At 51.9% G+C, this 20063-nt stretch overlaps 5 protein-coding genes across 5 annotated transcripts; all 5 read left to right on the top strand.

Moving 5' to 3' along the window:
* The first annotated feature begins 895 nt into the window (after nucleotides 1-895).
* Nucleotides 896-1485, top strand: M431DRAFT_234058 (hypothetical protein). The gene has a single exon (XM_024913652.1). The coding sequence runs from the start codon at nucleotides 1079-1081 to the stop codon at nucleotides 1388-1390; it is 312 nt and encodes a 103-aa protein (XP_024770760.1). The 5' UTR covers nucleotides 896-1078; the 3' UTR covers nucleotides 1391-1485.
* A 2776-nt stretch (nucleotides 1486-4261) lies between these two features.
* Nucleotides 4262-4903, top strand: M431DRAFT_234055 (hypothetical protein). Its single transcript, XM_024913651.1, has one exon. It carries the CDS (start codon nucleotides 4363-4365, stop codon nucleotides 4741-4743), a length of 381 nt encoding a protein of 126 aa, XP_024770759.1. The 5' UTR covers nucleotides 4262-4362; the 3' UTR covers nucleotides 4744-4903.
* A 1634-nt stretch (nucleotides 4904-6537) lies between these two features.
* M431DRAFT_498345 (hypothetical protein) lies at nucleotides 6538-7044 on the top strand (the record flags this gene model as incomplete). The annotated part of the gene is made up of 1 exon (XM_024917684.1): nucleotides 6538-7044. One exon carries the CDS (start codon nucleotides 6538-6540, stop codon nucleotides 7042-7044), a length of 507 nt encoding a protein of 168 aa, XP_024770758.1.
* Nucleotides 7045-7746: 702 nt separating this feature from the next.
* On the top strand, nucleotides 7747-8177 carry M431DRAFT_93068 (hypothetical protein; the record flags this gene model as incomplete). The annotated part of the gene is made up of 2 exons (XM_024924435.1): nucleotides 7747-7952; nucleotides 8102-8177. The coding sequence occupies 2 exons, from the start codon at nucleotides 7747-7749 to the stop codon at nucleotides 8175-8177; spliced, it is 282 nt and encodes a 93-aa protein (XP_024770757.1).
* An 8578-nt stretch (nucleotides 8178-16755) lies between these two features.
* Nucleotides 16756-19600, top strand: M431DRAFT_93595 (hypothetical protein; the record flags this gene model as incomplete). Its single annotated transcript, XM_024924492.1, has 4 exons — nucleotides 16756-16788; nucleotides 16909-17013; nucleotides 17076-17775; nucleotides 17838-19600. 4 exons carry the CDS (start codon nucleotides 16756-16758, stop codon nucleotides 19598-19600), a joined length of 2601 nt encoding a protein of 866 aa, XP_024770756.1.
* Between the last annotated feature and the right edge of the window lie 463 nt (nucleotides 19601-20063).

Here is a 20063-nt window from a genome sequence, read left to right as displayed (position 1 = left end):
GCAGAGAAAACGTGTCCCATGGTGCTAAGTAGTACGAGTATATTTCGTCAAGAGCTTGTAATGGCCATTTGAGCATATGACTTGATACTACGTCCCATTCCAAGTTTGATAGCGGGGTGTATTCCAACTTCTAGACCCCTCCTTTTCCGCGAATGTCTCAAAGCCACCGCATTTTCAATGGCGGCTTGATGAGCCCCTCCTTTTCCCTTGCCTCTATGGCTTCATGTGGCGCAACGGTTATGGTTGATTTTTAGTCTTTCTGCCCACATGTACTCTTTCTTTACTCCCACGCGGTGCAAGCGACAACCGGGTAACCCGAGGCGGCGGGCAATGGCGCTTCTTCGCTCCAGGAAAGCATAATGCGATACCTTAGCTATGCAGATTGAGTTTTTTCTCCATTTTGCTATTTCTCCATCGCGGCGAAATGAGATGAGCCGAGCTTGGGATCTGCTGTTTCATGATTTTTTCTGCATTCCTCAATTCCTATGTCTCCTTTCTAACTTCTTGCGTGTTGGTTGTTTCTCCGACACGAAGAGCACGGTCTTTTCTAGAGCAGAAGAGTTGCTGACGTGCATATACTCAACCAAGTGCCAACCGACCCCTCCTCGTGGCTCGAAGTGCGAAGCGACGAGCCGATGGCATGGTTGTGAAGCATAATCATCTTGTGCTACGTGTCATTCTTTCCTACACATACTTTCCATGATTTGTGCAGGTCTTTTCTCATCTCCAATCAAAGTCTATACTTCTTCCTTTTTCCTTTTTTTCTTTTGTCTTGTCTTGTCTTTCATCAGCTGCAATGATTTGTTTGATGTGCGGTATCGGGCTGCCGTTCACATCTCTCATTGGTAATGCCTTTTTGGGACGAAAACGCAGCATACTGCCCGTTGATTGGCCAGAAACCTCCGCCACCGCCTCGAGTCGATGGCAGTGCAATGCATATCTACAACATATGCATGCTAATGCAGCGGCACAACAGAAAAAAAGCAACTTGCCAGTAAAAAGTGTGTGATGGTTTAGGTAGTCACTATTTCGTATCTGTAAAAAGCTGCAGACTAAGAGACACCAAGAGGCGGTGCCTATGCCGGTACCATGTTCTTCGTCCCATGTACATCTTTTGCCCCCTTCGCTCGCTTCATCTTCTTCTACCTCGACACCCCCAGGCTTCTCTCTCATTCGGTTTCCCATCTTGGCGACACATGGCTTGAAGTGGAGCGGTCAAAGGGCTTGCTTGCTAGTTGCCTACGCCAGGCGCCAATGCTCCTCGCCCAGAGGAGAGGCCCCCAAACTTCGTCTGTGCAACACCGGATTGCTGGGTAAATCATCCGCGCCCCCGTGCGAGAAGCCACAGCGCAAGCATGCCTCGCGCCAGGTCAGATGCGGCAATGGCTGAAAAGCACCTGGCGACAGCCGGATGGGATGGCATTGGGATGAGATATGATGGGATAGGATTGCAGCCCTCCGACACTATTGTCGCATCCCGCCCCCGCCAGTCTCCTGTTTTTTTCTGAGACACAAGAAACACACAGACACACACACACACACACAAAAAACGGTGCTGTGCCGCGTGCCGTTGAAGGAGGATGATGATGAGACACGGCGAGCGCCTACGAGATTTGCCGTGCCGTTGTTGCCATCATCCTCTCCACGGGCGTGTAAGCCACCGCGTGGTTCCTCGGAGATCAAACCAGCTGGTCGGGACCGAAAGGGCTCGCATCAACATTGTTCCAGCGCGAGTGAGTGAAGAGGGTGTGAAGAGAAAAACTCGAACTAACCAAGCAGAGCAAGTGCAATCCTTCGAGGTGTGGATTGATTTGGCGTCAAGGATTCACAAGTTACAAGTTACAGATCAGTTGCTCCGTGGCCCCGAACAGGTACTCAGAGCTCGCCATCTCATAAGTGACAAAGACTGGGTGACCCCCCGGTGGGCTGGAATGGCAGCTGGCAGTTGACCAAGACAGATTCGCGGTTGTCTTTGCGCCTTGCCGCTCCCCGTGGTGGATTTCCCGCCTCACTTTGCTTTGCTCTCGGTGAGCGAAACGAACCCCCTATGATGTCTATCCCTCCCTCCATTGGAATGCACTGCACTCTGCCGAATCAGCCATCGGTGTCAAGGTTCGCTCAAGCGCCAGTGGCGCCGCCGTTTGGAGGCTCGCATCCGCCCCTTTGGGCTCCTTTTAGCGGCATGCGTCGAGCGAGAACCGAAGTGCTTAGCAGTATCAGGACGGGGCTGGAGGAATTCACTCGCACCCTCTCAGCCCTATGAAGTCTGGACTTGGTGCACAGCAAAAATAATTCCTCATTCCAAAGCAGCACATGGCATTCGTCCCAGCACCGCGGGACCGCTTGGGAGTTAAAAAAAGAATGACCTGGGACAGAAGGGAGAGATATTCGTTAGACTTTGAAGCTCCCGTACTTAGCCGAGACCATCTCTGGGGGATTGGGGCAAAAACGCTATCAATCATGGTTATTCGCAAAGGCCAACATCCTTGCTGCATGGAGGGCGCTTCGTACGGCAGGTCGTTCTTGTTTCTCTCTGGCAGAAAGCTCGTCTCTGAGCCAGCAATGGATGTCTTTGCCAGCCGCCCCCGTCGCAAATTCATTAAACCCCCCTCCTTTGGCCATTGGCCCATCTCGTTGGTTTTAGCGCGCCGTTGGATCACAATTCGAGGCAGACTCGAGACACTAGTACCAATTATATCGACGCCAAAGAGATGGCTGCCGTTGGTTGGCTGCTATTCTCCTCCTTGGATACTCGTAAAGAAAAAAGTGAGGCTCCGGGAAGGCGTCGTTCCCCTCAAATTTACGAACAAGTGCATGTACAAGTTCAAGTGTAGTAAATGCTTTATGTAAGCACGGAGCAGTTCTGTGACGTGATGTTTATCCGACGTCCGAAGCCAAAACCAACAAAGTTGGAGATGGTTCTCCTCTTTCATTCCCCCATGCCAGTAAGCACGGGAGCGTAAAACAAAAACCTTGTCATCCGTGCTACTCGGACTTGTCGAAGAACACACGATTACGATGCAGCCAATCGAGGCGCCCGGTTGGCTGATGGGAAGGAATAAGCGCAGATCACGTCCGACCGGGGTGCCACGCCCACTAATTAGAACTGACCCGGGATCATGGACTCGACTCAACTCAAGTCGTCGCCCTCTGACCCATCCTCCTGGGATTTCCAGGGGCACAGGGCGACTACTAAGACGATTTCGAGGGAATGCAGTTCAGGGGCGGGAAGGCGCAACGCAAGGACGCACGCGCGCACAACGCAAACGCACGGCCTTGGGTCTTGGTCTTATTCTTGGTCTTGGACGGGCTATTCGGGGCCCTAGCCAGCCAGTGAACGAACGAGCGCCCCCCCCCCCCCGCCCGTCAAGATTGTCAACATTCACGCACGCTTCGGGGACTGCAAACCGAACAAGCTATGGAGACTGGCTGCAACTGAATTTCGAGCTGCATCGCTTCGCCCTCATATCGGTATTGTGGCTGCGTCGAACACGGCACTTGGACCTCAAGCCCCTTCGCCGGCGCCGCCGCCAGGAAACCCTATTCGGGAAGTGGCTTAGGCATATTTGCTGCTTTGTGCTTGGATGGGCGACCGACGAGTGCTGTGCCCAGGAAAGCGTGCTCGGTAGGGCTGAGCAAATGCACGCTTGCTCTGTGCTGTCAATTCTGCTCACCACATCCGAGTCCAAAAGCACGTTAGCCCGGTGCTACGGGGTGGATCAAGCTCCTCGCGGGCGTGAGGCTATAGCCGTCGACGACGTGGTCGCGATACTCGCACCCCCTCACCATCTTGCTCCCCCTTCTGCTGCCAAATCCCTGACGTTCATCCTCAGTCCCGTCCATGGTCCATCTTGCCGACACGCCAATCTTGTCAGGGTCCTGGCCACACAGCGTCCCATCCGCAATCTCTGTCCACGAGGCCTGTCATGTCTATCCCACCCATGGATGTGAATCCCCCTGCTGCTTGCGCTTATTGGCGTTCCATTCTTTCGAACAAGCAACCCAGTGCGCGGCTCAAGGGTACGTATCGCGTCTGATCCAATGCGGTAATCAGTGCGATCGCATCCTCTCCCGGAATTCTTTCTGAACAGTACCGTACCGGACAGGTCAGGATGGCCCCACCCTTGCCTGCCTGCAGCTGGGGTGAATCATGAATCATACCGGCCAAGCCTAAACCTCCGCTCTCCTTGCTTCATCAAGGCATTTACATTTCCCGTACGGGCATGCTGCTGCGTGTATCACAGGATTGCCTGGTTACTTGCACAGGCATGCTGCTCAACCCTAGGAGAGACCTGCCATGGGATATGTCTCTATCCCTTGCACCTTGATGTAACAAAGGAAAAATGAAGGAAAGAAAAAAAGATGCTCCTTTCTCATGTTGTGTTCGGCGTGACCTACTTCTTCCGGACCGCGATTGCATCAATATTGCAAAAACCTTGGCCGAGATGCCCTGCTGCACACGTGGTTGGCTCTTTTACGGAAGTATATCGCCAGGATGTTACCCTGCTGTGCATTGTCGCTGAAGCCCGCCGCGAATACAGCCATGTACATACCGCGACTGGCACTTACACGGCCGCGGGCTCAGTGTTCAGTGCAAATTCTTGTGCGAGGCGTCTGCACAGGTACATACGTCAGAGTTGTATTTGCAGTTCAGCTGGTTTCACTGCAGGCAATCTATTGTCCATGGAACAGTATGCTGCTTTCATTTGCTGCCTCCTTTCCCAAGAGAGGCCGCACAATTGAGGCCTCTCTGCTGTGCCACTGCGCCTTTCGTGCGAGTTGATGAGAGGTGCGAGTGTACCGAGTTGCAGCGTGTACTTCCAGAGACTACGGAAAGGGTACCCAATGTAAAATATTATAAGTCAAAGCCGTCACAGACCGTCTTGATAGGCTGCCATTACTGCGCGGCAAGGGAAAGCTTCTCAATAAGGTTTTGTGCAGGAGCCGGGACGGCCGAGCAGAACAGCGTTTGTGTGCCACCTCTCGGATAGGCTAGCCTATCCCGTGTGTAGACACTATGCCTCTATCGTGGCCGTAATAGCTCTGTATGACCTCTCCTATCATCATTTTCTGACAAAGTACGCCGACTTACAAATTGGACGGATATTGGGCTTCATATCCTTGCACAATCCCATCATGCTGGTATACGTCCTTGCATCACAGCACCGTACAAGTACGGAATGTCCAACGCGGTGATGAACCCCGTTCAGGAAATACGGACCCTGTACAAGAAGACATACGAATGCTTGCACGCATTACAATCCTACGAAAATACGGAAAATGTGCCACGAATAGAATACTCTGTACTCGTACACTATAATACGGAGTACAGTACAATAGCAGAGCCATGTGACTGCTCCGTATTGTCTTCACACTTGCATCACCTTCATAGCGTCCCACATTTCCGGGTCTATGACCAGACATGTATAAACGCTTATAAGCCTTCCGCAACGGGAATCAACAACGCTCATCGTTTTATGTTTCAAGGTGCTTTATCAACCCCCCTTTTGACTCCACACATCAGATTATACGACGTATACGACCAACCTTGATTCCAAAGTTTCGACAGTGAGTCTCCGTAGTATTATGGCCTGCTCTTGTTGTACTCGTCAACTGAATGCTTTTTGCACTCAGGGGCAGCCTTCGTTGCACGCTCTGCTTCTGCTGACTTAATCATATGGCTGCCAATCAAAGTAGGTGTCGCAAGGCATCCCCATTTGTGGTAATGGAATGGCCCATCGATCTCGGTCTATTCTCAAGCAGGAAGCGAAGTCGCGAAATCGTCTTAATGTCAGCGTTCTGCACCTCGTACACTAGTCCCCCTTTGGTCAAGGGCAGTCTCTTTTTATTTCTGAGAAATAACATTCTGAGACATGTTCCCTGGTATGATTGGCCGAACGGTGCAGACGCTTCGTAATTACGCAGCAGCCACAGCAGCGTTCTGCCGCAGTACGTACCTAATCCACAAGGCAAAACCGCGGGCAACAGTCAGATTGGCCTATGCCCTTGATGTGTTCAAAAACCTCGGACTCTGACCAATCGCAGCTCGTCCCTAAAGCCCCGGTCACATGTCTCTTCGCCTAGCTTCGCCACTCTCAGTTAGTTGAATGGGCTTCCATTTCCAGCATTCCCCATCGCCAGCCGTCCATTTGCCAGAACCCTAGCCGCCTCGTCTTCCGAGCTTGATCCCGTCTTTTCGATCTCGGGGGCGCGACTCGCCTTCTCCACGCGGATGAGCTCACTAGCCACTGAGACGCTCTCCGGGACAGGCCTTTTCCAAGAGCCCTCTCGGCTCCAGTCGCACAGGCATCGACGACAGTGTGGCACAAACGGCAGCGCTAGCAGCCAAGGGGAATGTGATGTGCCTGCATCGCTGCCTTCTGGAGATCTTGGGGTTTTACAGCAGAAAAGGCGGGCGACGATGCCGACCGTCGCCTACGTAGCCCCAAACGTCTACCGGTCGTCAATTGGGGTAAAATCTGGAGAGAGAAGCTAGCCAAACTGCTCTACCGACAGACACGAGGCGCGCATCACCAGATGAAAGAGACAAGACTCGCCCTGCTTTCGGGATGGAACGAGGCGTCCTTGCGGCTCTTGCAGGTTGTAAAAATAGATTCCCGCACAGTTAGCGGACAGATTCTCGCGAGCTCGCGCCTTCTAGCCCATCTACAGCACGTCGAGAGCCCGGAGTGCACAACTACACTACAGTACACTCTGGAACCTGCAAAGCAGCATCCTCCGATGGCTCGCAGGTGCACAAAGACAAAGCCGGACGCGGTGCAACGACGCCACACCCACATGTCGGACCTCTTTTCCTCTGTCTCGACCAACAGGTGTCCAGTGCACATGGGGAAATCTGATGCAGCCTTTGCCCCCCCTTCTCGTCGGCCAACATGCCCATACCCACCCTTCCGCGCTTCTTCTCGATCCTACATAACGTGCCCGTCGGATCTCGAGTTTGAGCTGCCTTGTTGTCTCAGTCCGAAGGGAAGGCAAGGTAAGAAACGTGGTGGCATGGTTAGGCTGCATCGTGTCCGAGAATGAAGGTTGCGGAATTATCGCTGTCTGTGGCAATCCGGATTTCAAGTTAGAGACAAACTTGCATGTGTGCAGCTCGACATGTGGTCTTATTGCTGTACAGTACGTACACCTTGAGCCTCAAGGTGGCCGGCCGGCGGGAGGGAAGTTGTGGGCGCCGAGAGAACACTAGCTCTGGTGTTGTTGGCTGGGCGGGCTTTTCAACATACATGCGGCCTGTCAACAACACACGAGGACGAATAGCCAGCTTGCATCAGCCATATTGCTACATCCTGCGGATGGCGGCTCTCGAAGGACGCTCTCTGGCTACCTACCTACCCTGAACTGTGGAAGTCATTACGTTGTTTACCGCGGAGCTCTTTGGCCCCCAAAAAGCCACCGTTTATCTTCTGTTTGCTTTTGTCGACATGCAGTGAATACGGAACCTCTAGCTATCTGATACAAAGCCTCCATGCAGGGGCTCTTGAAGATCATGCGTGCTGCGAGTCGTGAATTCTGATCCAATATGGAGGGGTTGGCCACTTTGGGAGGGCAGCAGAACCCGCCATCACACGCTTTACATCCTCTGGCTACTGCGTGTTAGACAGGCCAACACTATCAATATTATCATGCATATCAAAAGGAATATCAATAGCGCTTGACGTTCAACCAAGGTTGGCGAAATTTGGACCAAAGCTATCTATACTCACCATGGCCGAATGAGGCTTCATGGAGCGATATATTGAAGGGCTTAGCTTGCATCACTGGCCCAGGCGCCAAAAGGAAGCGGTCCCCGTTAAGCATGTCGCGCAAAGGCACAGGGGTGCCAAGGAAAGTGGGAGGCGGTCGGGACGCGACAGGGAGGCCAGGAAAGGGGGGCGTGTAGACGTTCTGCAGCGCCGGGATGAGGGCAGCTCCCAGCAGCCAGGGTGGTGGTGGAGGGATGGCGTTTCGAAGCTCTGTTTGCCGAGCCCATACTTCTTTGTTCCCACACCCCAGCAGCCCCGGCAATTCGGTAGCCCAAGGACTCGGTTCGCCGTGTGACTCGCACTGACTAACTGCAAGCAGAAGCGACAGGATCAAGGGCCAGGACGGGCGAGATCGACAACAATGTCACCGACGATTGCCAGGGCCCGAGAGCGACGAAAAATGATATTTGATTACTGGACACAGGCCTCGCTCATCAAAGTACGCAATACGGCAACGATTATCAAGTTGAGATCATGTCAACGGGCAAACAAGCCACACCGCAAATACCGCTCTATAATTTGTTTTCCTGGTTTGCGATAGATTGCATGGCCACGTTTGGATCGTGATCAGGATCGTCAACTAGCAGTGCATACACGTTCATGCCGACATTAAGCTAACACCAGACGCCGATCAACTTCGCACCGCTGTGCGCCCCTTTCGACGGTGCAATGCTTTTCAGTATTGGAGGGTGAAACTATACTTCAGCCATTCCGGCTGTCGGGCAAGCCGAATGATTTCGCTTCCGATCGTGTCAGTCTCTGGGCTGAGGAGATGTTGCGACAAAGCGCAGAGTAAGTCACATCGCATGAATGAATTGAGATTTGATTTGGCTCGATTTGGTTTGCCTGAGAGGGGGTGGGTTTGATGTGTTACGAATAGACACCTCAGCTTCTCATTGGCCAGTCCGTATTTTTCTTCTCAACCCCACGATGTTCTTGCAGGGCTTGCCTGTCGCAGGCATGTGAATAGTGGAGACTGCCCGGCAGTGGGCTCGTACCAAGAAAACAGGCCGGTTCTCGTCGTGGCCAAAGTATACAGAGGTGGAAGTTCACCATGGTCTCGAACCGTATGGGCGAAATCTCCAATGATGGCGCCTGATTTGATTTGCCCTTCCCGTGTCTCTGGTGCCTCTGCATTGGCCACTGCCTGGTCATATGCTCGAAATTGCTTTTGAAGGGGTTAACCAGCCAAGCCTACCTTGAGCGGTGGTGGCTGTAAAAGCAACTTGAAAGCTTGGAGCCACTGCGGGAGAGCTCCCAAAGCTAACCCTCATCCATTCTAGACTTCAAGCCTTCGCGTCGACAGCCACCACCGGCAGACTGTTGCAGCGCCACGACAACCGGCAGGTATAACGAGACCCGGCAATCTGGGGGCCGCTACCCCTGCTTCATTCCAGGCAACTCCAAGAAGCTGGAAAACAAAAGGAAAGAAAGGGTTATATGACAAGTCATGAGCGTCAGACAAGCAAGTAGGCAGACGCCGCCGGGCTGGAAATGACGCCAATGTCGATATAGCTGCATATGAATGGGAATGCTTGGCGCTGATCAGATGAGCACTCAATTTAAGCTTACACTTGATCCTTTGGCAGATGGCTTGGCTTGGACACTGCCGCCTAGATGTGCACTGGATATGCAGTCAAATTCGTCTTGGGAAGTGCAATTTGCATCATCGCTACCAAGTTCCGCTAGCACAGGAGTGCATGGCTATGACTTCGATCCCTTGCAGCGGCAGTTATGGTGGCCACTTGAGGGAGATCCTCCCGCTGGTTCTGTCAGACCTCCGAGGAGACGGTATAATCTCACTCAATCTAGCATCGTTACTAGGCGCCCTTAACTAGGTGCTCACTGCATCTGCGCTCAGGAGGTGGCTCGGGATGAACAGCAAGCTTGCTGCTCAAGAGCGCCTTTTTACTAGGCACCACGACCAAGCCCTTGTAAGGCTGGCACTAACCATGTTGTAGCTACACCCATTAGTCATGACACGGCAAGGCGTGCTATGAAGTGGCCTGTTTTGCGAGCAGCCAAAAAGCCACAAGAAGGAGGCTTGCAGCGGACATCTCCTTCACCACAATTTCATGATGCAGGCCAGATCCAAGCGCTCTTTGCTGCTGTTCGAGACCGGTCTGCGAAATGTCGAGGCGTCCAATCTGCCGATGCACTATGATCAAGAAAGCTACGACTAATCACCTGTGTCTCTCGTGGCGCGTATCCGTCCCAGCCCGCCGGAAAGGCTTAGCTTCGTAGGGCTTGTGGTCGACAACCGAAACATCGGGCTCCTGTCTCATATGGCTGCTTTTTGGTGTGCATTAGGCTTGACGGCTTAGAGGGGGGGTTTGCTTGAGCGCAATTGATGCTGACCGATTGATTCTAGACCTCCTCTTGGCCGGCGACAAGTTGAGCTCAACACAAATCGAAAAAGCATGGGCGGTGTTTGTACTAGCAATTCGAGAATGAACAGGTATGAAGCACAAAGCTCGAAACATAATCTGTTTATTCATTATCATGCGCGCAGATGCGAATACTACGCTCACAATGCCCCTCTCTATTGAACCCCTGGTCTTCCGATACCCTTGACACCGGGACTCTGTATGTTTGTGTGCTCAATGTAACCCAAAATCTGCGCTTGAACAACAGCCTTTCAGCTATTGTAACGGATTTATTGATCATCTTTATGCATGCATACCAGCCGAATAGGAAACAGAAGACACTACCACGGCATACTCAACCGAGGGGCTCTTGAACACATTGGTGTAAATGGGCTCACAACGGCAGAAGCAAAATCTGACGTACAAATGACAGGTAGGATTGCGGAGAAAGCACAAGTCGCATGCTAGACAAGCTCTTGTTGGTGAACTTGTGGGCAAGACGGGTGATCGCCTTGTCGTTCGGGTTATTGGTCATTGGTAACTGGGCGTTTGGCATTTCGCTGCATTGATTGGAGTCGATTTGAGAGCGCCCGTCGAAAACGAAATTTGGTGGCTTGTTAATGGGGAGTATAGNGGGGGGGGGGGGGGTGTTTCAGTGCCAAACATTCGAATTCATGCGCTGCTTCAACGGAGCTCTCCTACTCGTCGCCCATCTATTTTTGCAACTCGGGTTTGGGGGCCATCTGGCCTAGCGCGGTTGCGGGACATATGAGACGGCAATCGGCGTGATATCCTGCCAGGGATGTTGCTTCTGACATCCTCTAGTCGGGTCCCGTCTCCCGGCTAGCCCCAACGCTTAACTACGGGGAATTGTGGCGTTCGCTTGATTTAGTGGTCGCCGACCACTCTTATTAGCGTGGAGATGTTGTCAGTTTTGGACAGGCTTTGGGGCCCCTCATAGGGCAGGCGAATTGCCTGCGAGAACCCCCTCCCTGGTCGACGGTGACGAGGCGATTCGTGCGCAGAGACAGACGCTTCAAACGCCAGCATTCCGTGTGAGCTACAGACGCAGAAGAAAGGGGTGGACGAGAGATGGCGCTGGCTGAGTTACTGCTGCTGCTGCTGCTTCTGCTGTCTTTACCTATGCAGAGTCCCGATGCTTTGGATAGCCTCATGGCTCGCGTGGCGTCGAACGCCTCCCCGAAGTCTTACGTTTTGGGGCAGAGGCCTCTCACGGAGAGACCCAACTCGTCAATGTCTGGAAACTTTGAAACTTAGTTTCTCGTCACTGTTTAGTGGGCAACGCTGTTTGTCCTTCCCCAGAAAGGGGGGTGTCGCCGTCATTATGAGTTGACCTGAAGCCATAGTTTTGTTTTTTCTTCTCTCTAACTGCTTTCCCCTCCCGCTTTATTTTCTCTCCCAGTGGGTAAGTTTCTCTGGGCTCAAGGAAAGCCAAAAAAGAAAGCCAAAAAAGAAAGCCAAAAAAGAAAGCCAAAAAAGAAAGCCAAAAAAGGGTGGGGGTGGAGGGCGTGGCGCTCTGGCTCGAGATGCTGGTCGCATCTTGGGATAAGCAAGGCCACGTGTAACCGTCAAGCCGGTCAGCAGCAAGGTGAACCTAGCCCAGCAACGCGCGCCTCACTTGAGATTCCCAATCTACCCTGCTTTAGTCATAGGCGCTCGCTTCCGCCCGCGATTCTCTAGAGGACGATGACAAGTCGAAAAAAGAGCGCTTGACCTAAATGGGCTTGAATTCGCGATATGACACGGGGCGGCTGGCCGAATCGAGACATCTCATGGGGGGGGGCCCTTGATGATGGCGGAGAGCAGGAAGGTGAGAGCTTGGAAGCCAGTAGAGGCATGTTCGCGTGCCAATGGTTCGATGCGTTATGCATAACTTTGGTGCCATCTCGCCGAAAACATGTTGATAGACGAGGACCGAACGGAGGGGCGATTTGAGCGAGGGCGAAAGGAGGGCGAAAGCGAAACTCCGCATGGGGGACACAGACGGGCTCTCATTTGACACAGCGTATTTGCGTGCTTGCCCGTCTTGTACTTGTATAATACCGTTTGTGGATGACGGATGACGCCGTATTATTACACTCTGCGGGCAAAAATCATCACTCTGGAGTCGTCTCGCGACAACAAGTGAGATGAAGCTCACTCTCACTCGGCCAAGGGAATGGGGAGGGGCGAGACGCTTGGCCTGGGCCAGCCTGGGCCTCGTCCTTTCGGAATACACCGTCGTACGAGGATTTGTCGACGGCCCGTCTTCAGGTATGATGAATTGGTGGAGGCTGTCATGTTTGATTTCCTATTTGGATTGAATATGCAAAATGTGCAGCTCATCGCCATCCGATACAACAGCAACAGCGCCCGATTGGGGTCCCACTGCACACACCACTCTCACGGCGATAATCAATTCATTCACACACACACACGCATACGATATTAAACTATTACTCCGGTTGCTTGGGGCTGCTCTGCTTGGGCACGCACATATGCCTCTAAATTAGCCCACATTGGCAGCATGCAAGATGTATGTGAGTACAGACGGTAGTGGTACATGCATCTTGCACGGGCGCACCGGCAGACGCTCTCGTACACAGGCACACAAACACGGGTTTCGATGGGGATGCCGCGGCAGCCAGTGGTATCCAGTGGTATCCATCTGCGTGTCTCTATTTGTGTGCTCCGTCTCATCCTTTCAGCAGGTCAAGGGTCAGTGGTCTTGGTGTCTGGCCAATGGAACGGCCCGGCCGACTACTTTTGGCCAACCTCCCTTTACCAATTTGGACGGACTTGGACGTTCTGATTTATCCCTAATCCCAATCCCCATCCCGAGGCCCAATCCCCATCCCACGAGGCCCAAAGATGAATGACGATCGGGCCTTGTGTGTGTTGATTTCTCGTCGTCGATGTCGTACTCTTGGAGGAGGTGACCGAACCGCTGCCGAGGTGGTCCATCACTCACCCTGCCGGCATCTCCTACAGCCGGGCGGGAGCGCTCGATTGTTTCTCTTCTAGGAACTCTCTCTCCACCATTTTTACATAAGCGGAGTCTTCGGCCAATGGCCAACTCTGACTTGGGACTGCCCCCCTCAATTTTTGCATCGCCAAACTCTTTTCACCGTACGCACTACATGCAGCGTGCAGCAAGCATGCAGTAAACTGGGCTCCACACCTAGGCGTTTTTCTCTCTTTCTGGCCATTACCAACCAGCCCTCAAATACGGAGTACGATTTGCACCGACAGCCCTTTTTTCCTGTATGATTTCACAGGGCTCGATAACTTCTTCTTTTGGCGGGGCGAGTTGTTCCTCCATCTGGCCGACAGGGATTGCCCGGGGTTCGTTTTTGGCAAACCTATTGCCCTCTCCTATCTCGGGGCAGCAGATTTCTTACCCTCGTTTGTGTGCCAATCATTGGCTGTAGATGAAGAAATTTCCTTTCGGAGATGCTAACCATCTGGACTAGCCGTATTCCTGTTGTCAAGTTCAAGCCCTTGCCCATGCCTTATTCTGTGGATAAGCTACGGAGTACTCGTAGGGGGATGTTTACACATACTCGTACGAAATACCTAGGCAAATGACAAATGACCCAGATGCTAGCTTCTCCAGTTTGCATCATCTTTTCTCTCTAGAACAATGGATTGCGAAGGCCCCCATGCCAACGGATGATCCGTGCCAACACTTGTGGTGCCTGCCCTGTAACCCGTGTATACCGGGGGGGAAGAGGATGGAGAAGTCGAACGATGCGGAAGAGTTTCCGCCATCCCATATACGATGACACGAATGTGCATATTGAGGCATCCGAGTTGGCATGTCATGCACCGCGGATCTTTGGGACACGACAACAAGGCGTATTTCGCTTCATTTTCTTTGCTGCGACCTGGCCCACTTTGTCACCTCGGGGGAAACGATATGCCTGTCTGTGTTTTTGTCTCGCTTTTACTTTGTTGCGACATTGAACCGAGTGACGCAGCGATGCGCAACTCTGTCTCTACTCCCTCTCGATCGGGGCATTTCGGTGCCTGTCGACCGAAGGGTTGACTGAGTGACGAGTGTGTCTTTCCGTGTCATAGACTTTTGCTGTTCATGCTCCACTTGGTGGTAACTCCGTCGTTTCTCTGTGATAATGTTCCGCCTTTGTGATGCCGATCACCGTGGTTAAGCGGATGTTACTGCTACTGTAGTACCGCTTGTACTGTACTCGTACATGTATACTACTTTGCTGGTGTGAAAACCCTGGTGTCGTTTAGATCATGATTGACTTGAGATCGTCTCCCACTTCCCTATGGCGTTCAAGGGGTGGAAGAAAAGAATACACGAGACTGATGTTTTTGACATAGTATGTGGATTAGTCCGGCGTTTTCTTTCCTTTGGTGGGCTGATTTTGATACGTTTAGCATAGAGATCAGTCCGGTGTTTTCTTTTCACCGCATGGGCGTTTTCTCATGGTAGCAGCTTGTTCTATCTAGTTGACTGGAGACTTTTGTTTCAGGCTATGGAAGGAATATGGGACACACAACTACGTAGTACGAATACTAGCACTGCCTAATAGTAGCCCTACTGCTTTCTTTATTTTCACTTGTGTGTAGTCGCTTGGCTCACGTCATTTCATGAGATTCCTAGCCGTAGTGAATCTATCTATAGCCTCACTTTGTTTAAGACGGTTAGTTAGCTGTTGTTATTTCCCACTTGGACAATTCACCATCTTGGCACTCAGCAGAACAGTGGCTCTATCGCGAGGCTCATAGTGGCTAAATAGATGACCTTGGCACTCGGACCGGACTTCAAGTAAGGCGAGCCGAGCTCCTGGTAACGTAGCCGTTCGTTTCTCTGCACGAAAGCAAACCCCCCGTGGAGAACGAACTACGGAGTAACCAGACCAGCCTTTTTGGCGTAATGTATCGTAATCGAGAGAACTAGATGGGGGTCCCACGAGAGGAAAAGGCACCCCCCGTCGTTGGGCATGATGGGATTAGTTTCCTTGCTTGATGTGCTTCGGCAAAGCACCTTGTCATGTGGCATTTCATTCCGGGGGGTGAGAAAAATTGCTCTCAGGTAACATCAACGGAGCCGATGGGTGATCTCTTTTGACGGGGCTTCGGGTTTGTGGGCTTCCCCCATCAGGGCATTCGTTTGCCGGTTACAGACAGGCACATATATCGTAATGAAGGGTTATGGAGCAGCGGAGGGATATCTGATCTAGTTACCCCCCTTCTGAAGTCAAGGGGGGGAAACAGGACAGGGCAGAGACAGGGCTGGGGATGTGTTCGCATTTGGGGGGAGGTGGACTGGCTAGCTGTTTTTTGTTGCTTGGCGGGACAGGGCAAGGTCTAGGTCTATGCGTGGGATTTTATCCAGACGATACGATGCAGGGTGGTGTTTTTTGATCTTGGTTTCGGATCAGAGAGATGTGATAAGTGAGTGCTGCCTGGCCTGGTCCTGGGTTGCAATCGTTGGGGGCGACTTGTTGCGGTAAGCTGCACGATCTGGCTGAGCGAGGGCATGGTTTAGGTTTGTAAGTGAAAAAGGGTGTTGTTGCGTCCATGCTTTTGGTGACTGCATGTGTGTGATGAGGTGTTGATAGGACTGCCGATGAGGTTTACATTCGATTCAGTTGGTGTTTTGGGGGTGTACGAGAAGACACAATCCGGTTCGGGTTTTCATTTTCGTTCTCAGTGGGCTAAGACGCCTGGATTTGCGCTTCCTATCGTGTTTATAATTTGCGATAAAATGTCAAACCTCGAGTTCTCCTGAATGTTGAATCAGTGTTGTTGTAGCTGAGTTGTGCAGATGTGTTTCTATGGTGAGACGAGAATCTCTCTTGTGGGAATGATTACAATACGAGAGTGCTATGGAAGCTGACTGCATACTGCACCCTTTTATACGGTGCGAGTTGTAATTCGTGTAGGGTATGTAGTACTATACCAATTGCATAAGTGTTGGTCGAAAAGAAGCAGGAAAGTTGCTGCTAAAGTTGCTCGTGTCACAACTAGATATTGTTATTGACGGTGAGCGTGCCCTGGACAAATTACCTATGGATTTTATGAAAATTTACCGCCTTAGATTCTGGTTCTACTATGCAGTTATTCTTTATTTACATCCGCAGCACTTTGATTCGAGGACAAAGGCATGCTTTTTGATGCTAGGGAGTTCACGATGTGTGAAAAATGAAGTAAACTAGGGCGAATTAGGTGTGATTGTAACCTTTCACTTCCAAGACAATTCCATAGATCTTATAAGATACATCTTTAATAAAGTATACACAGAATTACATCAGCACAAATCGAATCCAAGAGACTTGTCCAAATCATAATGAAACGACCTCTCACGCGACGCAATTCCGCCGGAGCGCCACGGGAGTGGTAAGCTAAAAGCGGGAGTCAGCGCGGCCCCGGCTAAGCCGCGGAACAAGCCGAGAGGCCAATCACGTGCCAATCTTCAACGACGTGCGTCATCGGGAGCTTACCTGTATCAATAACGTGGCATCAAGCATCGAAATCGGATTGTTAAGCAAACCGGCGTCTTGCAACCGGCGAAAGCGATTCACGGGCTCGACGATGGAAATGTAGGCATCTGGAACCTCGCCATTCACCCAAAAGTCAAGTCTTGGTTCGCAATGTTTAAGCTGCGGCTGGGCTGGTACGCTGGGGTACGTTATGTTTAATCTTTAAGCTTGTTGGCAAGCTCTCGGCCACATCAGGCCAACCCGTCCCACCAACTCAACACTCTCCATCAAGCCTCTCGTGCTAATGCGCTTCACGCAATCTAGGTATCGACTGCCCTGGCGGGTGCCGTCGTCCTGTCGGCATTCCACCAGCGCGCCAACTTTTATTCGGCCATGGTATACCTTGCGCAGAGCAACTTCTGTCTGCTGGTGCGTTGATCCCGACCCGCTTCGTTTCGCAGGAGCTTCACGGGCTAAGCTATCATTTATAGGTCCTGGTCAACTTCACATTGCTATTGTATAGTAGCTTTATATATGCCTTGACGCAGCTGTGTTTCGGCACGTTGCGTGCGATCGAGGTCGAGCAGCTCACCGAGCGAGCATGGTTTGCCATCACCGAGACGTGCCTCGCCATGACCATCTTTCGGGAAGAGATTGGAGCTTGGTTCCTCGTCATGTTCACGGCATTGGTCACGGGCAAGGTCTGGGGCTGGATTGGAGACGGCCGTGTCGAGTTTCTCGAGCAACAACCCCCCGCGAACCCCCGGCTCTTCCATCTGCGACTCAGCATCTCTCTTGCTGCTAGCTTTATCTACGATATCTGGATACTCCGTTATGCGATCTATACCGTCATTCAACAAGCTAGGCCCAATATGATGGTTATGTTCCTCTTCGAGTTCGCTGTTCTGGCTACCTGTTCCTGGAGAACGGGGGCTCGGTACCTGGTGTCGCTCACGGAGCAGCGCATCGTCCATTTGCAGACGAGAACACGCTTGGCAGAGCGGAGGGCAGAAGTCAGCCAGCAACGCGAGGCCATCATTCGTCAGCGAGAGCAGGCCGCAGCTGCTGGAGAACCAGCTCCTGAAACCGAGGAGCCTTTACCCAACCCTGACGACATTGATGAAATGGATATTGAAGTTCCTGGCTGGGCGGCAAAGGGCGAGCTCGTTCTTTGGCTAGATCTGGTTACTGGTGAGAAGAAATTCCTGTCGTTTGAAGCATATACATCTCGATTTTCTAACATTTACCAATAGATATGGTCAAGCTGGGCATCTACGTCTCGTTCTTCATGATGCTTCTCGTATTCTATGGACTTCCTATTCATATCATGAGGGACCTGTTCATGACAACACGCGACTTCCTCAAGAGGCTCAATGCACTTTTGCGGTACAGACGGGCAATTCAGGAGATGAACAAGTACCCCGATGCTACTGAGCGCGATCTTGCGCAAGAAAATACGTGCATCATCTGTCGTGAAGAGATGCATCTGTGGGATCCTGCAAACAACGCGGGCACCATCGACCGTGTACGTCCCAAGAAGCTCCCCTGTGGTCACATTCTGCATCTTGGCTGCCTCAAGAGCTGGCTGGAACGGCAGCAGGTATGCCCAACGTGTAGAAGGCCTGTCACGGGTGAGCGACCTCGATCTGCTAACGGCGCCCGTCGCGCTGCTCTTCGGATTCAATTCGGACCTGGTCAGGACCAACGTGCTGATGGCAACGACAACGCAAACAATAATAACAATAACGATAACAATAACGTACGCCGTGATGGACAGAATGCCGCGGCAGCTCCTCGACAAGCTCAAGGAGCAGGGCGGCCTCGTGTCTTCCAATTTGGACCTATCAGACTCGGATTTGGAGCCAATGACCAGCAAGTCCGTGAGCTCGCTCAAGAGTTTGGTATGCCACAGATTGCTCCCGATCAAGGCCAGAATGCTTCCACGGCGACTGCTCAAACTCAGATTCAGCTACCTCCAAACAGCGATAGTTATCAGCAATTTCTTAATCAGGCTCTTAGCCAGCCTCCATCGGGTGATAGTTATAACCATGTGCTTATTGGAAGCCTCCTACAGCAGGCGGAGCAGCTGCTGCAACGCCAATTGGCCAGCTTGCAGAACACGCAGCAAGAGCTACAGATTGCCAATCTTCTCAATACCGAGATGCAGCGACTTCGTCAGCGACGACTACAGCCACAGGATGCCGCACAGAATGGCCAAGCGCAGCCGCCTACATCTTTCAATCAGCCAACCGGCTTACCTCCAGTAGGGTTGCCGCCTCTGCCTGTGGCCCTACCTCCTCTTGGTACCTTTGACTCTGCCTTTTCGAGAATACCTCCTAGAATGAATAGCCCGCTGATGACTCGACACGGAGCTGGCCCGTTCACGACGGCAATTCCTGCTGGCAGCCCCGATTTGCCAGAAGGAGTAGTGCTGCCTCCAGGGTGGTCCTTGACGCCTCTGCAGAGACTTGATAACCCTCATGCTGTGCCTCCTTACTCTCCCCAGACTGCTGGTGTGCCTTCACATGGAGATCCCACGAACGGAGGCCACATGGCACCAACCTCGGTACAGCCAACGCCAACAACGTCACATAGTCAAGAGACAGTTCCAGCAGAATCTTCGTCGATTCCTGCTCCAGTAGCTCACGTGTCGACGCCGCGAACAGATTCACTACCTGTTCCCAGTGTTCTGTCTGATCCTCCGCCCGTGGTGTCACCTAGTCCGATGTTGCCAAACTGGGGCGGATCCAATCAGCTTTTCGGTGGCAGTTCTCGTCTGGAACAAGGAGACACGGCGAGCCAAGCCAGTACACAGGCCGCTCCTTCAACGGAAATCGACAATGCGCCTGAAAATAGCAGCGCTCACGAGTCTCTGCCGGCGGCGGATCTCAAACGAGAGCCGAGCATCCTTGAGCTTGAGCAGCAGAATGACGAGAGTCATGCTGAAGATGATCCGTCTGAAAAGGGAAAGGGTAGAGCCGTCACTGTGGAAGAGGCTGAGGATGAGGAGGACTGATAGGGGGGTTTTGTGTATAGGATTATTACATTATCGGACTGGGTCTGCCTGTTTGAGCGGATCTGGGGCCGTGTTTCCTGTTGATGGCTAGCTCTGTTTTTCTTTTTCATTCTTACTGACTTGGAGTGGGCATTGATACGTGTGCCATCCGTATATGCACGTTTAGGCGTTTAGGGTAGGTAGCAGATGACATTCAATCAATCCAACAGCTCTTTTATATCCTCTGTTCGCTGTTCGGCGTCACTATGTGATGGTTATCTGTTTCCAATGGTTCGACTTATCTGTGCTTATGAGAAAAACCGTGGTTGTTGGACCCAGTTTATCACAAAAGCGTCCGCTAATGTACTTCGTGAATATGTTGCTTCTTTCGCTCTATAGACACATATATATAATATATATTCATGCACATATATTTCATTCATTCATATAGACAATCACCTCAATAATGTCACAACCCCCAACA

The sequence above is a fragment of the Trichoderma harzianum genome (genome assembly GCF_003025095.1).
Source record: "Trichoderma harzianum CBS 226.95 unplaced genomic scaffold M431scaffold_12, whole genome shotgun sequence".
Taxonomy (NCBI): Eukaryota; Fungi; Ascomycota; class Sordariomycetes; order Hypocreales; family Hypocreaceae; genus Trichoderma; species Trichoderma harzianum.
The sequence above is the reverse complement of the archived record's forward strand: the minus strand, read 5'-3'. Positions and strand labels throughout refer to the sequence as shown.